Genomic DNA, 20,841 nt, shown 5'->3' on the forward strand with positions numbered 1-20,841 from the left:
CCTGGCCGTGCTATCTATATTAACTTAGTCCCGCTCCACGAGACAACTAGAATTAAGTGGCCTCTCCTGCAATTTGTATCTCAAAGTATAATCAAATGGGATTCCCATTCCCACTTTTCAACCCTAACCAGCAAGGGAATCTCATGCAGCTCATTTTAACCATGTTGAGCCATCTTTGTTGTACATTTGCATGATCATGAAGCAAGGTCCTTCGTATAGTTTAGAACAGAATTTCCAGTTTGCTTCTCAGTACAAGGAAAATATAAAATTTACTGTACTATTACAAACTAAACTATTCACCGTTTCTTGAGTGTCAACAATTGCTTAGTTGATAGCACTTTCACCTTTTGAGTCAAGGAGGTTGTGGTTTCAAGACCCACTCCACAGACTTGAGAACAGAAATCTGGGCTGATGTCCCAGGGCAGTACTGAAGGAGTGCTGCGCGCTCAGAAACGGCATCTTTAGGATGAGACCAAGCTCCCAGATGCCCTCTGGGATGGATATAAAACATTTCATTGCATTATGTTGAAGAATAACAGGAGAGTTAAATCCTGCACTCTCGCCTATGGTTATGACCCACCTGCCTCCCAAACAATCAACATTATTCAAAACAGATTTTTTTTGGTCTTTGCTATTTGTGGGTAGCTTGGAGTGCTGTGCGCTAATTGGCAATTGAATATCTCCACATTACAACAACTACAACTCAAAAGTACCTAATTGACTGTAAACTGCTTTGGAACAGAAGGTAATGCAAAGCGCTATATAAATGCAAGTCTTGTTTCTAATAGATTTTATCATGCTAAAACAGCAGCCAATTTAAATTGAAAAATTTCGCAAGTGTTAGAATTCTATTTCAGTGCATAGATTGTTCAACTAAATGATAGGTACTAGAATTGAATTAATTAAAAGAGTGTTATTACAACTCATTACCATTGTGACATGCAGATCATATAGCAGGCAAGGTTTGTGCTCCACATTAATAATTACTGATGAAGTCAAGCTAAAACGGAAATTAGACATGAAAACAATTCTCAGAAAATTAAAAGACCAGAAACAAAATGCAGCAAAAAAAAACAAGTCGCAAATTAAGAAAATTAAGTATCAAGTCAGCAGACATGCGAACAGATATAATTCTGAAATGGCTGCTAGCACAAGATGTATTTGCAGCGAATCTGCAGCCAGTTTCACAATCCACCTAATTGTCTTTATCAATTGGGGCGGGGTGGGGGGAGTGTAATGATGTGTTATGTACTCTGGGATAACACAGGCTGCAACTGGATGCAGCTTTGACCAAAAGATACTCCAGACCTTGAAGTTAGTTCAATCTGATTTATTGAACTAGTAGCACAGTTCTCTATGAGTTCGACTCTCTGCTTGTGTGGTTACTCTGTCTGACTGAACCAGACCAGCTGGAGGTGTGATACTGTACATACACCCTGACTCACTCTGTAGATGTTCAACAGTGGAAAGAGACAGAGTGTGAGTGCCTCGTTTCTTTTATAGTGAGATACCACCCTTGAGTGTTCTGCCTGCTTGTGGGTCATGTCCTGTTCTCTGTGGTCATTAGCTGCCTGTCTGTATATCATTATGTGCATGTTTGCATATCATGACATATAACATGATTCTATCATGTTTTACAAGAGAAATTTACATCCCAGTATTTAATAAGTAAAAAACATTTCAGTGGCTCTGATACAAGGAATGCTGACTAAATGTGCTTTCTCTCTATTTAAAGAGCAGCTTGCAACTACTAATTAAAGCATTTTACACAGTAAAAAACAATGCTGGTATGTTTGTGAGATGCACAACTGTCACAATCCAATATTACGAGATCCAGAATATCTTTTCACATTTTGGTTAATACATTGTTAATGTTTCATAAAGGGACATCCTGAGGTAACCTCTGATTGTTATTGTATTCTTGTTTATGAACCTGTGGGTTTGCTCCTAACCCTTCTCTCCCTCTCTCCTTTTTCCTGTGCTCTCTCTATTCTCTCACTACCTTGTCCTATCACTGATTGTAAATGGTTAGTCACACTAATATCCTGAATAACGTACCAAGAGTTATTTTTGGGAAAATTCAACAGATTCTTCAAAGAATATTGAATTCCTCACAAAAATTCTGAACTTTATTTTCATTCTCCATTTGTTCAGATGGAACAAGAACTAAGTTCAAAGAAGGCTTGGCGCTATAGTATCTCGGATCTTGCAATCAGTAGCCGGATCTGGGTCAGTAACTTGGGCCAAGGCTTTGAACTTAGCTTAAAATAATGAGATAAAGATCTAATTTGTGCAAGTTTTACGATTAACTCTGAAGTGAGTGAGTTTTGGATGTGTCAACTAAATTTGTTGGACCACAAATTCTGAACGCAAAGCCTCTCATAACTTTTCAGGAAAGGTCATTAGAATGTATAAGCAGTGAGGGTGGTATTAGTGCATGCGCACTTAATACTTTGATCTGAAATTTCTTTGCCCGCTATCACAACGGGGATATTTACCATTTATTTTACACGGTTAAGATTGTGAATAAAGTAATTCTATAAAGCGCTTGGGGGGCTTGTGTATCATTTCAAGACCTATGCTCTTTATCATACTGTGTGTAAGATTGGTATGAGAAATAAACAGAAAATCCACACTCCAGGAGGGAATGTGCTTTAGATGAAGACATGTTCTTGTGATAGAAGTGCAGGGCATTCTGTGCATATTACTAAACCTGAGCTGGGAGTGCCTCCCTACCCTTCTGTCTATTTTGGTTGCGTTAAAAATATGCAGTTTTATCGCTTTCTCTTTGCCCATTTTAGTTTATAGAACATGGAATATATAACAGTACAATATTCCAAGTGTGGTCTAACCAGGGTTTTATAAAGCTGCAGCAAAACCTCGTGGCTCTTAAACTCAATCCCACTGTTAATGAAAGCCAACACGCCAAACGCCTTCTTAACAACCCTATCAACCTGGGTAGCAACTTTGAGGGATCTATATATGTGGACCCCAAGATCCCTCTGTTCCTCCACACTTCCAAGAATCCTGCCTTTAACCCTGTATTCAGCATTCAAATTTGACCGTCCAAAATCAATCACTTCACATTTATCTAGGTTGAACTCCATCTGCCACTTCTCAGCCCAGCTCTGCATCCTGTCAATGTCCTGTTGTAACCTGCAACAGCCCTCGACACTATCTACAACTCCACCAACCTTTGTGCCACCGGCAAACGTATTAACCCACCCTTCCACTTCCTCATCCAAGTCATTTATAAAAACCACAAAGAGCAGAGGTCCCAGAACAGATCCCTGCGGAACACCACTGGTCACCGACCTCCAGGCAGAATACTTTCCATCCACTACCACTCACTGTCTTCTTTCAGCCAGCCAATTCTGTATCCGGACAGCCAAATTTCCCGGTATCCCATGTCCCCTAACTTTCTGAATGAGCTTACCATGAGAACCTTATCAAATGCCTTACTGAAATCCATAGAAACAACATCCACTGCCCGACCTTCATCAATGTGTCTTGTCACATCCTCAAAGAATTCAATGAGGCTTGTGAGGCATGACCTGCCCCTCACAAAGCCATCTTTGATCAAACTATGTTTTTTCTAAATAATCATAAATCCTGGGCTGGATTCTCCAAAAATGGGGCTATGTCCCACGCCGGTGTAAAACGCTGGCGTTTCACTCCACATTTTCCTGCAAAAAAATAAAGAGCAATTCACTTACCTGCAGGAGACTGGCAGGGACCCGGGGAGCTTCATGCAGCTTTGGCTATGGATACGGGCCCCCGCACTTCCGGTTCCGAATCCGTGCATGCGCACGGCGGCGGCCTCCAGCGGCCGCGCCAAATGCCATGGCGGACTCGGACCGCAGACCAGGACCATGAAACAAGGTCCCACCGATCAACCCCACGCCGCTTAATCCGACCCGCCCGATTGCTGCCCCGGCCACCCATAAGGCCCCCCCCGGTGTTGGATACCCCCCCACCAGGGCAGCCGCGGACTGAGTCCGCAGCCGTCACACATGAGTCCCGACCGGCCGGACATGGTTAGGACCACGCCGTTAGGTACACGGCCGTCCGGGACCGGCGTATCGCTGGGAGGGCCTCTGGCAATGGCCTTCCCAGCTGCAAGTCATGATTTGCGGGTGTGCGATTCTCCGGGGACCGGAGAATTGCGGGAGGGGTGCTGGGCCCGAGTCTCACGTAAAAGTCCATTCTCCACCCACGCACCAAACGCGATTTTGGCACGGGGCTGTGGAGAATCCAGTCCTCTATCAGAATCCTTTCCAGTATTTTGCTCACGACAGACGTAGGACTGACTGGTCTGTAATTCCCAGAGATTTCCCTATTCCCTTTCTTGAACAGGGGAACAACATTTGCCTCCCTCCAATCATCTGGTACTACTCCAGTAGAGAGGGGGGACGCAAAGATCATCGCCAACGGCTCAGCAATCTCCTCCCTCGCTTTCCATAGTAACCTTGGGTATATCCCCTCTGGCCCAGGGGACTTATCTATCCTGGTGTTTTTCAAAATTTCCAGTGCATCCTCCTTTTTAATATCAACCTGTTTGAGCTGTTTAACCTGGTTCACGCTGTTCTCTTGAGCAACAAGGTCCCTTTCTCTAGTGAAGCAAAATATTCATTTAGGACCTTCCCTACCTCCTCAGATTCTGGGCACAAGTTCCCTCCACTATCCCTGATCGGCCCTACTCTCACTGTGGTCATCCTCTTATTTCTCACATAAGTGAAGAACGCCTTGTGGTTTTCCCTAATCCTTCCCACCAGAGCTTTTTCATGCCCCCTTCTAGCTCTCCTCAGTCCATTTTTGAGTTCCTTCCTGGCTACCTTGTAACCCTCTAGAGCCATGCCAGATCCTTGCTTCCTCAACCTAACATAAGCTTCCTTCTTCCTCTTGACTAGAAGCTCCACTTCTCTTGTCATCTAAAGCTCCTTCACCTTACCATTCCTTCCTTATCTCAGTGGGACAAAACTATCCAGCACTCACAGCAAGTGCCCCTTAAACAACCCCCACATTACTGTTGTGCATTTCCCTGAGAACAATTGTTCCCAATTTATGCTCCTCAGCTCCTGTCTAAAAGCAGTATAATTTCCCCTCCTTTCCTATACTGTTTGTTCCTATCCCTCTCCATGACTATGGTAAAGGTCAAGGAGTGTGGTCACTGTCACCAAAATGCTCTCCCACTGAGACATCTGACACCTGGCCTGGTTTGTTGCCGAGCACCAACTCCAATATGGCCTCCCCCGCAGTCGGCCTATCTACATATTGTGTCAGGAATCCTTCCTGTACACACCTGACAAAACCTGCTCCATCCAAACCATTTGCATTAAGGAGGTTCCAGTCAATATTAGGGAAGTTGAAGTTACCCATGACAACAACTTTGCTACTTCTGCACCTTTCCAAGATCTGCTACCCAATCTGTTCCTCCAACTTCCTGCTGCTAGTGGGGGCTCTATAGAAAACTCCCAAAAAGTGACTGCTCCTTTCTTGTATCTGACTTCCACCCACACTGACTCAGTAGACAAACCCTTCTCGACTACCTCTTTTTCTGCAGCTGTGATGCACTCCCTAATTAACAGTGCCACTCCCCCTCCTCTTTTACCTCCCTCCCTATTCTTCTTAAAACATCTAAACCCCGGAACATCTAATAACCATTCCTGCCCCTGTGAAATCCATGTCTCTGTAATGGCCACAACATCGTAGTTCCAAGTACTGATCCATGCTCTTAAGTTCATCTCCCTTTTTCCTGACACGTTGGCAAGTTTTTTACACAGAGGGTAGTGGGTGCCTGGAACTCACTACCAGAGGAGGTGGTGGAAGCAGGGACGATAGTGACATTTAAGGGGCATCTTGACAAATACATGAATAGGATGGGAATAGAGGGATACGGACCCAGGAAGTGTAGAAGATTGTAGTTTAGTCGGGCAGCATGGTCGGCACGGGCTTGGAGGGCCGAAGGGCCTGTTTCTGTGCTGTACATTTCTTTGTTCTTTGTTCTTTGTTGACACTCCTTGCATTGAAACAGACACACTTTAACCCATCCCACTGAGTGCAACTTTGCCCGATCAACTGTCTGTCCTTCCTCACAGACTCGCTGCATACTATTTCTGCTTGTTCAACAGCTCCCCAATCCTTTGATCCATAGCTCTGGTTCCCATCCCCCTGCCAAACTAGTTTCTTCACATGTTCCCTCCAGAGCATTGCACATCTGAGAATAAGGGCAGCCAATTAATTGCCTGAACTCTGGCAATATCCTTGTACAGCTGCATTCACCAAAATCTATGTAAGAAAAGTCTTATAGGTGACTTCCCTATCATTCTATCCCATTCCGAAAAATAGTTTCAGGGAGGTTGTTCAAAAGTATCTTTGTACCCCACTGTTACAATCACAGCTGATGTTATAACTGGACGGGATGATCCTAGAACGGAACCCTGACTCAAAAGACTTTAATTTTGACTATTTCTTTAATAAAACATGGAGGATCAGTCACAAGACCGCTAATTGGTTTTGACAACAAGAACAAAAACATTTATTAAACATGAAAAAAGTGGATTATAATACAATACTCCTTTACTCTCCCTTTAGTTTAACAATTACAAATAGAGTTTAGAATAAGTACTGATTACAAAGTACATCTGAAGCTGCAATAGTCTCATTAACACACAAAGTCCCTTTTAAGCACACAAGATGACTGTGATAAGACACACTCCTCTCTGATCCCAAATGAATGTCTGTGGATTTCTCCTTAAAGTGTTCCCTGATGATTCTTATTCCTGAGCCACCTTGTATCCTTTCACCCCCCCTCACCCCCACAACATTTCCCCAGCCCTTCATACCCAGCCTCACCCCTCCTTTTGAGGACATGGCCCCGCATTCCCCAATGCTTGGCAATGCCAACCTGGCACCTTGGCACTGCCAATGTGGCACACTGGCAAACCAGGGTGATTCAAGCTGGCACTAGGAACAAACCTGATGTGCCACTCCATGGCACAGAGCACATTTTTTATAAGAGGATCGGGGTTTTTGCTGGATCTGAGAGGTGCGGGGCCTAATCTCTCTGACAGGCCATACTCCTCAGAGATCGGGATACCTTTTTCTGAAGGTAGTCCAGATTTCAGAATACTGCTGTGGCTCCCCAAATTGCTGGCAAGCTCCCTGCCCCCCTCCACCGTCTCCCCTTCAGGCTCCGCCCCTAGGCAGTGTCAATCTGGCACCTTGCATTCCAAGTGGTGGCAAGGAGGTGAGTACCCTCCGTACGCTTGTCTCCAATGTGCTGAATGGGGTCTTTCAAGGGAGGAAGAGGTCGGGAGGAGGGGGGCTGTGCTCGGCTGGAGGGGCTCAGGTCGGGTGTCTTTCTTGGGATCAGGGCATTTGACTGGTCTTCCCATCTGCACCCTTTAATCCCTTTAAACTGTCTGTCAGAATATCAAAATTATAGATCTCTAAAGCACCTGTTCTTTCCAGGAAACTCTTTAGAACAAAGACAACTGCTGTTAGAAAAACAGCTGCTCGTCAGATTTAACGGACCCCTGTTAAGCTCTATAAATAAACAATGGTATCCTTCCTTTGAAACTGCCTGAACCTGTTAATTAAAAGGCTTTTAAAAGGCAAGTGTCTGTGAACTTGAATGTAAATAATGCAGTTCAAAGCTTTTGGGCTTCTAGGCATGCACACAGACTCGGCAAAGATGAAGGGCAATGAAATTGGCAGTGAAAAAAGACCACTTCAATTGTTTCCACCACATTAAAGGGAATACTTTTACTTCATCTCACAGAAATTTGAAGTTGGCATGCTGACAGTTTAAATGGTTTAAGTTGGGCAGTACGGTGGCACATTGGTTAGCACTGCTGCCTCACGGCACTGAGGATCCGGGTTCGATCCTGGCCCCGGGTCACTGTTTGTGTGAAGATTGCACATTCTCCCCATGCCTGTGTGGGTCTCACCCACACAAGCCCCCTAAAATGTGCAGGGTAGGTGAATTGGCCATGATAAATTGCTCTTAATTGGAAAAAAAGAATTGCATATGCTAAATTAAAAAAAAGGGTTTAAGTCTACAGATGATAAAACGTGTCCTTTATTCACAGAGAACTTTAACATTGAGATGCTGACAGACAGTTTAAGGGGTTTTACAGTTGCAGATGGGAAGACCAGCCAAATGACCCACATCCCAGGAAAGAGCCCGACCTGAGCTCTTCCAGCCCAACACAATCCCCCCGAACCCCACCTCCCACAAAGGACACCATTCGGCACCCTGGAGGCAAGTGTAGGGAGGGTACTCACCCTCTTGCCCCCCTTTGGGAGTGCAAGCTGCCAGTTCTCTGTTTCTCAGGACTCGCACCAATTCACACCAGAGGGAATTAATGGCTTGAAACTGGCATCCTGCCTGATAATTTAAAATTAGGCCTAATGATCTACTTGCATGTTGCCACCCGGTCTGTGTAAGATACTCATTGGGGCCGGCGGGGTGGGCCGTGTGACCCCAGCAGGTTTGACGGCATTCCCCATTTGTGGAATACCTGTAGGGATTTAATGGATTTACTGGTTAAGAACAGATGACCTTGGCACTTATTAATGTGGTAACCGATGTGACCGACCCTCCTGATCTTGTGCACTTTATCAACCCCATTGTTTAACCGATGCCCAATCCACCAGGCTGTCATGAAACCCGCCAGTAGCCAGTGGACCTGGAGAACCCCCCCCCCCCCCCAATGCTTCCCAAACTGTAGTAATTTCTCACAAACCTAAGCACCACTGCAGATCTCTCTCTGGCCTCTCAAGATCCAATGCCTTTTCTACTCTCTGCCACTTTACTGAACAGTAACCTGTTCTGGTTCCCAGTTTACTCTGTTCCAGGCTTGTTAGAATCATTGCTTAATTTCTCTAGTTTCCTTAACTAGCTGGACTTTAGATTCCTGGCATTTGTTTTCTTAACCATTGCTCCATAGCATGGCTTTTCTTCCAGCAAGGCTGAGAGAAAAGTTTCTTCTTTAGCTTTCTAAAACCAATTGCTTCTAGCAGAGCTGTGAGAGCTGCCTTTTTTCTCACTCCCTATGTTAAACTGCAATCAAGTTAGCTAAACTAAAATTTGGAAGTTTTTTGACCTTACAAGATCCATGTTGCTAAGCAACCACTGCTGGTGTTTGATGTTTGATTTTATTTATTGTCACATGTACCGAAGTACAGTGAGAAGTATTTTTCTGCGGCCGAGGGAACGTACACAGTACGTACATAGTAGACAAAAAGAATAATCAACAGAGTACATTGACAAACGGTACATCGACAAACAGTGACTGGTTACAGTGCGGAACAAGGGGCCAAACAAAGCAAATACATGAGCGAGAGTAGCATAGGGCATCGTGAATAGTGTTCTTACAGGAAACAGATCATTCCGAGGGGGAGTCGTTGAGGAGTTTGTAGCTGTGGGGAAGAAGCTGTTCCTTTGTCTGGATGTGCGGGTCTTCAGATTTCTGTACCTTCTGCCTGATGGAAGGGTCTGGAAGAAGGCAATGTTTGTTTTCCCTTCATACATACCTGTGTCTAAGCACAATAGTTGGAATTGAAACCAACTCCCACACATAAAATCAACTTTGTCCGGCATGAATCGAACTATAGGTTTTACTCTCTCAGGCACAGAAATATTAAAGTGTACCTATTAAAATATATATTATTTCTGTTTACCAATACAAGTACAGATCACTAAAACTATCTTTATTATCCTAACACCACTAGCTCATTGGTGTTGCTGAAAGACCGGCAGGCGGGAGATATGCAGAAACTGCATTTGAGATTGAAATTCATACCACTCAATAGCATTCATAATAACTCTGTAATATTTATCAGTGTAAATACCGATTACTGTTCTCTTTAATTCTTAGAATTTGATCGGCACGAACTTCTGATCTATGAGGAAGTAGCGAAGATGCCACCATTTCAAAGGAAGACTCTGGTCCTTATTGGTGCACAGGGTGTTGGGCGACGAAGCTTAAAAAACAGACTTATTATGTCTGACCCAATGCGATTTGGAACAACCATTCCTTGTAAGTAGATGTAGACATCTGTGTACACATGAACTCTAATAATTACTGGCCTGCTGATGGTCACCTTTGTGATAATTTAACGAGATTGTGACTGAGCCGGTGTGGATAGCGAGGAATTCCCATCCCTGTTGCAGATGCAGACACCGAGCCAGGATCTACCGGAGGGTGTGTCAGCAACTTTCCAGTACCTGCAAGTACAGCTGGAGTCCAGCTGTCTTTGGGAACAGGAGATAGTGCCGCGAATGCATGGCACCCAGGCCAACACTGAATGTGTGGCGTCCGCGTTGGAAGGCCTGGGGTAAGGTGTCAGAGCTATGTGTCAGGACGTCCAAGTCGTTGGGCACACTGTGCTGTTCATGGCTGAGGCACAAGACAGGAGAACCCAGTCACAGGCAGACATGTCCCGGGGGCAGATGGACATTGCTGTGGTGCGCCAGAGCTTGGCCCATTCACAAAGGATCAATGGCTGGAGGCATCAAAAGCATTGGCCAGGTGCTGACTGACATTAATCAGTCAGAGATGGACATGTCACATGACACAGAGGGTCAGGGCACAGTCCCAGGGGGACAGGACTAAGGCAATGAGGGACATGGCTCACTCGCTGAGGGATATGACCCAATCTCAGTTCACCATGGCTGAGGGCATTGAGACCATGGTTCAGATGGGGACAGGCTTCCAGGACTGACAATGCCTGATGACGGTGGAGCCTCCAGAGCTCACTCCCGCCTCCTTTTCATCCTATGAGGTAGTGCGAGGGCCACTGAGCTCCTGAAGGAGGAAGACATAATAGGGCCCATGCCAGTGCCTCTTGATCCCAGTGGGGGATCAGAGCATCGGATGGTACCAATCCAATTTTGGCCGACTCTCCATTCTCCCTGGTTGCTGGACAATGGAGAATCCACACCCCCACCGCGGTGTTCTTTGTGGCAGTGGAGGCCTCTGCCCCTCCGCTGTCAATGTTCTCCCCTCTGTCACAGTGAAACGGGTGGAAAGTTCCAGCCTATAAATTCAACCTTTTGGTCATCAGCCCCATAACTCCCAATGTCTAATTTTATTTGATAATTCTCCTGCACATGTTTTACCAAGTTAAAGATGTTGTATAAATGCATAGGCCCAAATTCCCTGTCTATTGCCATTCACTGGTCCCGCCAGCAATGCATCCCCGCCCTGGGGTTTTCCCGGCGGCGTGAGGTGGCTTCAATGGGAAATCCCATTGACCCGTGGTGGGAGTAGCCAATCCTCATGCCGGGGAATGGCGCGTCGCTGAGAAACACGGGTCTGCAAGACCGGAGACTCACGCGCTAATGCGGTGGTGGCAGTTGTGGTCCCACCAGGTACAATGCTTTGTGCACTTGTTCTGCATCTTATTATATCTAATGTTTGGTCAAATTGAATAAACAAAATCAACTTTGCCACTTGGGAAGTGCACCTTGGCAGTACCACCCTGCCAAAAGGGCATGCAACTTTGGGCCTCCAATTCCCTGGGATACACCCATGAGTCCCATTCCACCTGGTCCCCATTTGTGGGGACCAGTGATGAACGGCACTCGCCCAAGGTCTCCGAGGTGAAGGGGATGAATCCCAAAGCCTCAGGTACCTCAGGAATCTGCACATTAGAGTGAGATTAACTGTCACGCTCTGATATGCAGATTTATCGAAAAGTGATCCCACACACATTGGGTGGGATTCACATCACAATGTTCCGCGAGATCATGTTCGATCACACGAGGTGTTGCGAGCCGGGTAGATCCAGGGGGCGGGGCCTCCCGGCTTTTATCGGCCATGCTGTGCTGTAGCGAGCTGCTTTTCTGGCGCAGCATGGCCGTCGGACCACGCCCTTATTTTAATCACTGGGGAGCTGAACTTAGAGATTGGGCCGACACTTTGAAAGTGTGCCCTGATCTCTAAGTAAGCTCGTGGGTCCCCGACGCTCCCCACCCATGGACAATGTCACCTCCCCACACACATGGGGGGTGGGGGGGGTAATGCCCAAGTGAAGACATCCCGTTATGGGGTTCTGGGGCTCCCTCACTTCAGGCCCACCCATTCCCCCTTACAGGCCCTTCCCTTCCAGGACCCCCACCTCTCACCTCCCCCACCCTCCCACAGGCTACATCCTTTTTTTACATTTTTATTTTTAAAATAAATTTAGAGTACCCAATTCCTTTTTTGCCCAATTAAGGGGCAGTTTAGCGTGGCCAATCTACCTACACTGCCCATCTTTGGTTTGTGGGGGTGAGACCCACGCAGACACAGGGAAAATATGAAAACTCTGCTCTGACAATGACCCAAGGCCGGGATTGACCCCGGGTTCTCGGCGCCGTGTGGCAGCAGTGCCAACCTCTGCGTTACCATGTTGGCACCCCCCCCCCCCCCAGAGGCCACTTCCTACCTGTCCTGCGCTCCCTACCCTCCATAACCCCCCCACCACCCTCCTTTCATGGGCATGGCTCCCCTCGCCCGGACCCTTGCCAGTGCCACACTGGCACCCTGGCACTCGTTTTAAAACTGACTTCAGAAAGCGGGGCTTGGTCAAGCCCATTATGGGCGGGATCCTGATCCCACCACCTCACGAGATCTGGGTAGATCCCCACTACTCCCCGTGGTACCCCCTAGCCAGCGGCACAACTGTCAGCCCACCATTCCGATTTTGAGGAACTTTCTTACCTCGCCTCTCTCTCTCTCCTTCAGCAGCCACGGCGCCTGGTCCCCATTTTTATATACCTGTAGTAAACCGCACCCACGTCAGTTCCGCCTGGATGGGGCAGAGCATCGCGGAGACCCGGAGAATACTGGGCCAAACCCAGTAATGATATGTTAATGCGTGCAGATACAGGTTTTGCATGCGAACGCTGGCATGGGAGTGGAGCACGTTGTCATTACCAGCGAGGCCCCTGAACATGGCGGTCGGTTCGGCGCTGGGCAGCAAACTTGATTATCAACTGACACTCGATACTCCGCCCAATCATGTACCTGCTTCCACTCTACCTTTCGGACACTTTTGTGGAGATGGGATCAAGGGAAAATAAGGCACCTTCACCTCGGAGACCTTGGGTTGTGGTGATGGGAGACTTCAACTTCCCCAATATTGACTGGGACTCACTTAGTGCCAGGGGCTTAGACGGGGCGGAGTTTGTAAGGAGCATCCAGGAGGGCTTCTTAAAACAATATGTAAACAGTCCAACTAGGGAAGGGGCGGTACTGGACCTGGTATTGGGGAATGAGCCCGGCCAGGTGGTAGATGTTTCAGTAGGGGAGCATTTCGGTAACAGTGACCACAATTCAGTAAGTTTTAAAGTACTGGTGGACAAGGATAAGAGTGGTCCGAGGATGAATGTGCTAAATTGGGGGAAGGCTAATTATAACAATATTAGGCGGGAACTGAAGAACATAGATTGGGGGCGGATGTTTGAGGGCAAATCAACATCTGACATGTGGGAGGCTTTCAAGTGTCAGTTGAAAGGAATACAGGACAGGCATGTTCCTGTGAGGAAGAAAGATAAATACGGCAATTTTCGGGAACCTTGGATGACGAGTGATATTGTAGGCCTCGTCAAAAAGAAAAAGGAGGCATTTGTCAGGGCTAAAAGGCTGGGAACAGACGAAGCCTGTGTGGCATATAAGGAAAGTAGGAAGGAACTTAAGCAAGGAGTCAGGAGGGCTAGAAGGGATCATGAAAAGTCATTGGCAAATAGGGTTAAGGAAAATCCCAAGGCTTTTTACACGTACATAAAAAGCAAGAGGGTAGCCAGGGAAAGGGTTGGCCCACTGAAGGATAGGCAAGGGAATCTATGTGTGGAGCCAGAGGAAATGGGCGAGATACTAAATGAATACTTTGCATCAGTATTCACCAAAGAGAAGGAATTGGTAGATGTTGAGTCTGGAGAAGGGGGTGGAGATAGCCTGGGTCACATTGTGATCCAAAAAGACGAGGTGTTGGGTGTCTTAAAAAATATTAAGGTCGATAAGTCCCCAGGGCCGGATGGGATCTACCCCAGAATACTGAAGGAGGCTGGAGAGGAAATTGCTGAGGCCTTGACAGAAATCTTTGGATCCTCGCTGTCTTCAGGGGATGTCCCGGAGGACTGGAGAATAGCCAATGTTGTTCCTCTGTTTAAGAAGGGTAGCAAGGATAATCCCGGGAACTACAGGCCGGTGAGCCTTACTTCAGTGGTAGGGAAATTACTGGAGAGAATTCTTCGAGACAGGATCTTCTCCCATTTGGAAGCAAATGGACGTATTAGTGAGAGGCAGCACGGTTTTGTGAAGGGGAGGTCGTGTCTCACTAACTTGATAGAGTTTTTCGAGGAGGTCACTAAGATGATTGATGCAGGTAGGGCAGTAGATGTTGTCTATATGGACTTCAGTAAGGCCTTTGACAAGGTCCCTCATGGTAGACTAGTACAAAAGGTGAAGTCACACGGGATCAGGGGTGAACTGGCAAGGTGGATACAGAACTGGCTAGGCCATAGAAGGCAGAGGGTAGCAATGGAGGGATGCTTTTCTAATTGGAGGGCTGTGACCAGTGGTGTTCCACAGGGATCAGTGCTGGGACCTTTGCTCTTTGTAGTATATATAAATGATTTGGAGGAAAATGTAACTGGTCTGATTAGTAAGTTTGCAGACGACACAAAGGTTGGTGGAATTGCGGATAGCGATGAGGACTGTCTGAGGATACAGCAGGATTTAGATTGTCTGGAGACTTGGGCGGAGAGATGGCAGATGGAGTTTAATCCGGACAAATGTGAGGTAATGCATTTTGGAAGGGCTAATGCAGGTAGGGAATATACAGTGAATGGTAGAACCCTCAAGAGTATTGAAAGTCAAAGAGATCTAGGAGTACAGGTCCACAGGTCATTGAAAGGGGCAACACAGGTGGAGAAGGTAGTCAAGAAGGCATACGGCATGCTTGCCTTCATTGGCCGGGGCATTGAGTATAAGAATTGGCAAGTCATGTTGCAGCTGTATAGAACCTTAGTTAGGCCACACTTGGAGTATAGTGTTCAATTCTGGTCGCCACACTACCAGATGGATGTGGAGGCTTTAGAGAGGGTGCAGAAGAGATTTACCAGAATGTTGCCTGGTATGGAGGGCATAAGCTATGAGGAGCGATTGAATAAACTCGGTTTGTTCTCACTGGAACGAAGGAGGTTGAGGGGCGACCTGATAGAGGTATACAAAATTATGAGGGGCATAGACAGAGTGGATAGTCAGAGGCTTTTCCCCAGGGTAGAGGGGTCAATTACTAGGGGGCATAGGTTTAAGGTGAGAGGGGCAAAGTTTAGAGTAGATGTACGAGGCAAGTTTTTTATGCAGAGGGTAGTGGGTGCCTGGAACTCACTACCGGAGGAGGTAGTGGAAGCAGGGACGATAGGGACATTTAAGGGGCATCTTGACAAATATATGAATAGGATGGGAATAGAAGGATACGGACCCAGGAAGTGTAGAAGATTGTAGTTTAGTCGGGCAGTATGGTCGGCACGGGCTTGGAGGGCCGAAGGGCCTGTTCCTGTGCTGTACATTTCTTTGTTATAAGTAGTAAGTAGCCAATCAGGCTCATTAAGAGCCTAATTTTAGTGATTCAAAGGAGGTCGACTGGAATTTTCCAGGTGGCTTCCAGATTTCTGTGGGCAGCAGGGCCAGTTCAGCTGCCTGTAGGCAGACATGCAGGAGAGGGCAATTAGCACTTCCCTGCCTGCCTGGGTGCAGGCCCAGAGGTCCTCCCTGCCTGCCGGGGTGCAGGCCCAGAGCTCCTTCCTGCCTGCCGGGGTCAGGCCCAGAGGTCCTCCCTGCCTGCCTGGGTGCAGGCACAGAGGTCCTCCCTGCCTGCCTAGGTGCAGGCACAGAGGTCCTCCCTGCCTGCCGGGGTGCAGGCCCAGAGCTCCTCCCTGCCTGCCGGGTTCAGGCCCAGAGCTCCTCCCTGCCTGCCGGGGTCAGGCCCAGAGCTCCTCCCTGCCTGCCTGGGTGCAGGCTCAGAGCTCCTCCCTGCCTGCCTGGGTGCAGGCCCAGAGCTCCTCCCTGCCTGCCTGGGTGCAGGCCCAGAGCTCCTCCCTGCCTGCCTGGGTGCAGGCCCAGAGCTCCTCCCTGCCTGCCTGGGTGCAGGTCCAGAGGTCCTCCCTGCCTGCCTAGGTGCAGGCACAGAGGTCCTCCCTGCCTGCCTGGGTGCAGGCCCAGAGGTCCTCCCTGCCTGCCTGGGTGCAGGCCCAGAGGTCCTCCCTGCCTGCCTCGGTAGAGGTAAATCCATAGGTTGCCCAGTAGAGGTTTTCTCACCAATCTCCACCAGCGGTGACCCGATTGCTGAATTTCCTTTTTGAACTAAAGATATTAGGAAGATGGAGCGAGGGAGCCCCCATGTTGAAGTCGTTTACTTACATTCCATTATAACCTGCTGCTCCTTTTAATATGGAAGATCTCTGATTGGCTTCACAACGATGAGAGCGCTACCCCCATCCTTAATTGGATGCAAATCTGCTTTCTGGCCATTAATCAGGCACTGCAGAGAAAATAACCCAGAAAACTGTCCTGACTTTAACCTGTTGCCATGAGAGAGAAAATCCAGCCTCAGGAGTAGAGCCTGAGTGGCGAGCCTTATCTGATTCATGAGAGATCTGAGTGCTCCCACTGACAGCGCAAGTGCTTTTTTGGAAAGAGATGATGTGCACACACTCAATGAGATGGTATAGGGTGTGGAAATAACTTAGTGGGCAGCACCATTGAACAGTGGTTAGCACTGCTGCCTCACAGCGCCAGGGTTCGATTCCAACTTTGGTTTGCACGTTTTCCCATTGTCTGTGCAGGTTTCCTCCTGGTTCTCCGGTTTCCTCCCACAGTCCAAAGGTGTGCAGGTTACGTGGATTGTCCCTTAGTGTCCAAAGATGTTTAGGTTAGGTGGGGATGGGGTGGCGAAAGGGCATCGATAGGGTGCTCTTTCAGAGGGTTGGTGCAGGCTCGATGGGCTGATAGCAGGGATTCTGTGCTTAAACAATTCCGTGGAAGAGAAAGAAAGATAAAATACAGGAAAAAAAACCGCTGAAGAACCGAAGTTAAATATGAAAAAAGACAGAAAAGGTAAGTTAGGCTAGCATGTAGATCTGGAGTTCTCCCAACGCCTCACCCCAAACATTTTCATGTGCGGAATGTGACCCATTTTGCTCTCTGAAAGTCCTGCTCAGATGCTCACCTGTTGTTCAGTTTCCAGTTCTGCTCAAGTGTGTACACCCAAAGCATTAATCTGGCTTGTCTCATGTCAGCCGTTGACAGACGTATCGCATACTTCAGCTTTTGTTTCCAGTGTTTGAAGTTTTATTTTGTCCTTTAACATACTTGACGATTCTTGTTATATCCCTTCATTGTAGTCACCTCACGCAAGCCAAAGGAGGACGAGAACGATGGACATATTTATGCTTTTGTGTCACGCACTGAAATGGAAAGCAACATCAAAGGCGGGCGGTATCTGGAGCACGGTGAATATGAAGGAAACCTTTATGGAACTAAGATCGATTCCATTCATGAGGTCGTTGAATGTGGAAAAATCTGTATCTTGGATGCAAACCCTCAGGTATAGGAAGGATTAGATATCTGCATAATTGCAATATAATTTTGCTATTGTTATCGATTTGAACATCTATTCATTGTGGCTTCAGAAAGCTCCTTGCCTGCAATGCCTATTAAAAAGCTAGGGTGCCTTGCAACCTCGGGCGTGGAATCCACGCTGTGGGTGGTTATCTTGCCGTTGGAAAGCTAACTTGTGAAGAATGAAGTTAGAATTTCAGCCATGTCCTTGGGCACTTTGAATCAGCACTGATGACATTTTGGAGGGGTACAAGCGCTGTGGGGCTGGGAGGGTTGGGGTGGGGTGGGATGGGTGGTGTTTGGGATGAGGGAAGGTGACGTGAGGTTGGGGGGCGGGGGGGGGGAGGAACTGATGTAAGTGTGGGGTTGAATCTTCAGTTGAAGATTGGGTGGGGGAGGTTCAGTTGTGCGGAGGTCTATGCTGGGGTGAGGGGGGGTTGTTCTTGACCAAGGATTGGAGTTGTTAGGGGAACAGAATTTGAGCACTGGGAAGTTCATGAAAAGGTAGGGTTACTCCAAAAGAAACGGACGCCGGCTGTTTTGTTGTTGCAGTCGGCAAGCCTCGGATTGCAGTCCATTAGGTCATGCCCACTAACGGAAAGAAACGCTAAAGCAGCCTCTGAACTGTTGGAAATCAGTCCAAGTTCCAACAAGGCAGTCATTTCTGCATCCTTGCTTGTGAACTCAAAATCCCGTTGCACAGTTTGGGAAACTCTGCATGAAATGAAGATCCTGAGGGAGCTTATATTGACTACGAATTTTAATCTGAAATTATTTGGCTTTAATTTTTGAGGGTAGAAAATGATTTGAAACTGTAAACGTAAAATAAATTTGAGTCTTACTTATAGGTCAGTCGTCACAGTAAAGTGCTGGCTTGACAGCTGGTTATTTTGTTTGTGTCTTGTAAATGCATGTCACGTATTCCTGGATTTCGTGACTTTTTTTTAGCACGTTGCTGATTCTTTTGTAATCTTGAGTTGTCAATAAACTTTAAATATTTCATGGGTTAAGCAATAGTCCCCACACAATAGGATTCAGGCAGATTACAACAACCCCCCCACCCCCCTCCCCCCGAGGAATCCACTGAAGACCCTGGCGAAGGAGGGCACCGGGCATCTTTTACAGCAGGCTGTGTGTCATTTGCACAAGGCGCTGGACTTAGCGATGGATAACGAGACGGTGAAGGGAGCTTCCGAGATGAATGGTGTAATGGCTGCAAGTCTGCGGAACGTGGAACCGAGGACTCCACCTTGGAGACATCCTGCATGCCCATCTCGGCGTCGGTATAGCCGTGGGGTTCTGTAACCACCCGAGAAGGCCACAATGCCAGGGGCGATCCCGGGGATGACCATCCACTGTGTCTGAATCAGGTAGTTTCTGAGGCTGAAGAAGCGATCTCCGGGACGGGGAATCTGTGAAAGAGGCAGCTTCTGGACCAAATGTGGTCTAAATACTTGCTTTGCTGGGGACCACTCGGGGAGCCGCCACACAATACAGGTGCCGGAAGTCATGCTCCGTCTCCACATCCTCGGAAGCAGCACCCTCAGGTTTATCCAAATGGAAAGTATGGCCCTTGGGCTGGTCCCAGCTCCAGCCAGGACAACGGTGTCTCTGACGCCCCCAGCACCAGTGTCCGCGTCGGGGTCGGCGCCCACAAGTCCCACAGCGACACAGTTCCTCGTCCATTCGTTCTGGGGAAGGTTCCCTTCGGGGAGGAACATCTGATGGCCACTGGCGTCGGTCCTTACACTCCCCGCCCAAGGTACAGCAGGGTTGCAGGGAGATGCTTTTGGACGGAAGGGGATGTATCCCAAGGAGCGCACCTCCTTCCCTGTAGCTCCTGCACTCCCCATTCTGCGCTCTCTCAGGACAACGCTATCTGGATGGCCTGTTGAAAAGTCAATGTCGGCTCGGCTATCTGGGTGGCTGTGTTGTTGATGCCACAAACCAAACGGTCTCGTAACACCCCGACAAAGTGTCACCATAGTCACCTTACTCCACAATCCAGCGTAACCTGGATAAGAACTCAGCAAGGGATTCTCCAGAGATCCTCTCTGCGGTGTTAAACTGGCAACGCTGGGCTATCGTGGACGGGGTTGGGTTAAAATGTTGCCCCACCAAAGCCACAAGTTCACCAAAGGTTTCACTGTCAGTTGCAGCTGGGTACCTAAAGGCTTCTTATCACCCCAAACGTATGTGGGCCACAGGCGGTGAGCAAAATGACCAACTGGCATTTGTTTTCGGTGATTTTTTTCGCCCGGAAGTAGTAACGCATCCGTTGTGCATACTGGTTCCAACCCTCCAGCGCAACATCAATGACATCCAAATGCCTGTAAAGAGGCATGGTGACACAGCAAAAAAAATAACCTTCCAACCTGTATCCAACAAAAGTCCGAGGAGGTGGCTTCAACAGCGTGGACAGATATCCAACATGAGCCCTCATCACCAGTTTTGCGACGGCCACGAAGAATCCGGCACGAGTTTGTAGATTCAAACAGAAAATAACTATTTACAATTATCTACAAATAGCAGCAGCAGTACACCACTGCTTCTTACTCTAGTCGGTGTCACACTGGCCAGCTCTATTCATACAGGTGGAACTGCTAATGACTCCCCCCCCCCCCCCCTCCCCCCCGCCCCCACCAGCTCATTGGGGGGAGCTCATACTCCCCAAGAGTCATGGGATAACCACATCCTGTGCCGGGGGGGGGGGGGGGGGGTGCGGGGGGAGAACCGAGGCCTGGCGAAGCTTGCCATAAACAGGTCCGGGCAGTAGGCGACCGAGGGTGTCATCTAACCGGACTGTCTGCCCCTCTTCTGCGGTTTCATTCACGGCCGGGTGTCCCTGGAGAGGGAACATGTGGTGTCCACGGGCACACTCAAAGCCTTCCATGCTCGGTGGGCACCGCAGGGGTTAGACTGTTTCATCGACACCAGTTTTCACGTTTTGATTTAATGTTTTTAAGTGTCCGTTCCTCTTTGTTCTTTTCGGGCTGTGCTCCATTTGTATTTTAGGAGCGGCCCCTTTTAATTTATCCCTCAGTTAATTTCTGTTTTTCTATTTAGTTGATTAACTCCAAAATACATCATGGGATAACCAATAGTCCCCACCAATAGGGTTTAGGCAGGTTATAACAGTAGCTTTCCTGCCCAGTGGCCAATTGAGACCTTTTAGTGGCATTTTAAGGCCCTCCCATTCGCCACTGTTATTTTAAATGTGGTT

At 47.9% G+C, this 20,841-nt stretch overlaps 1 protein-coding gene across 8 annotated transcripts in view; it reads left to right on the forward strand.

Moving 5' to 3' along the window:
• Positions 1-20,841, forward strand: part of LOC140398473 (MAGUK p55 subfamily member 2-like) — an 841,369-nt gene that overhangs the window by 812,619 nt on the left and 7,909 nt on the right. For all 8 annotated transcript variants that reach the window (XM_072487192.1, XM_072487190.1, XM_072487191.1 and 5 more), the window contains 2 exons: positions 9,885-10,046; positions 17,402-17,604. In XM_072487192.1, the coding sequence (XP_072343293.1) occupies positions 9,885-10,046; positions 17,402-17,604 (365 nt within the window). The remainder of the gene's footprint in view (positions 1-9,884; positions 10,047-17,401; positions 17,605-20,841) is intronic.

Source organism: Scyliorhinus torazame, chromosome 21 (assembly GCF_047496885.1).
Source record: "Scyliorhinus torazame isolate Kashiwa2021f chromosome 21, sScyTor2.1, whole genome shotgun sequence".
NCBI classification, from domain to species: Eukaryota; Metazoa; Chordata; class Chondrichthyes; order Carcharhiniformes; family Scyliorhinidae; genus Scyliorhinus; species Scyliorhinus torazame.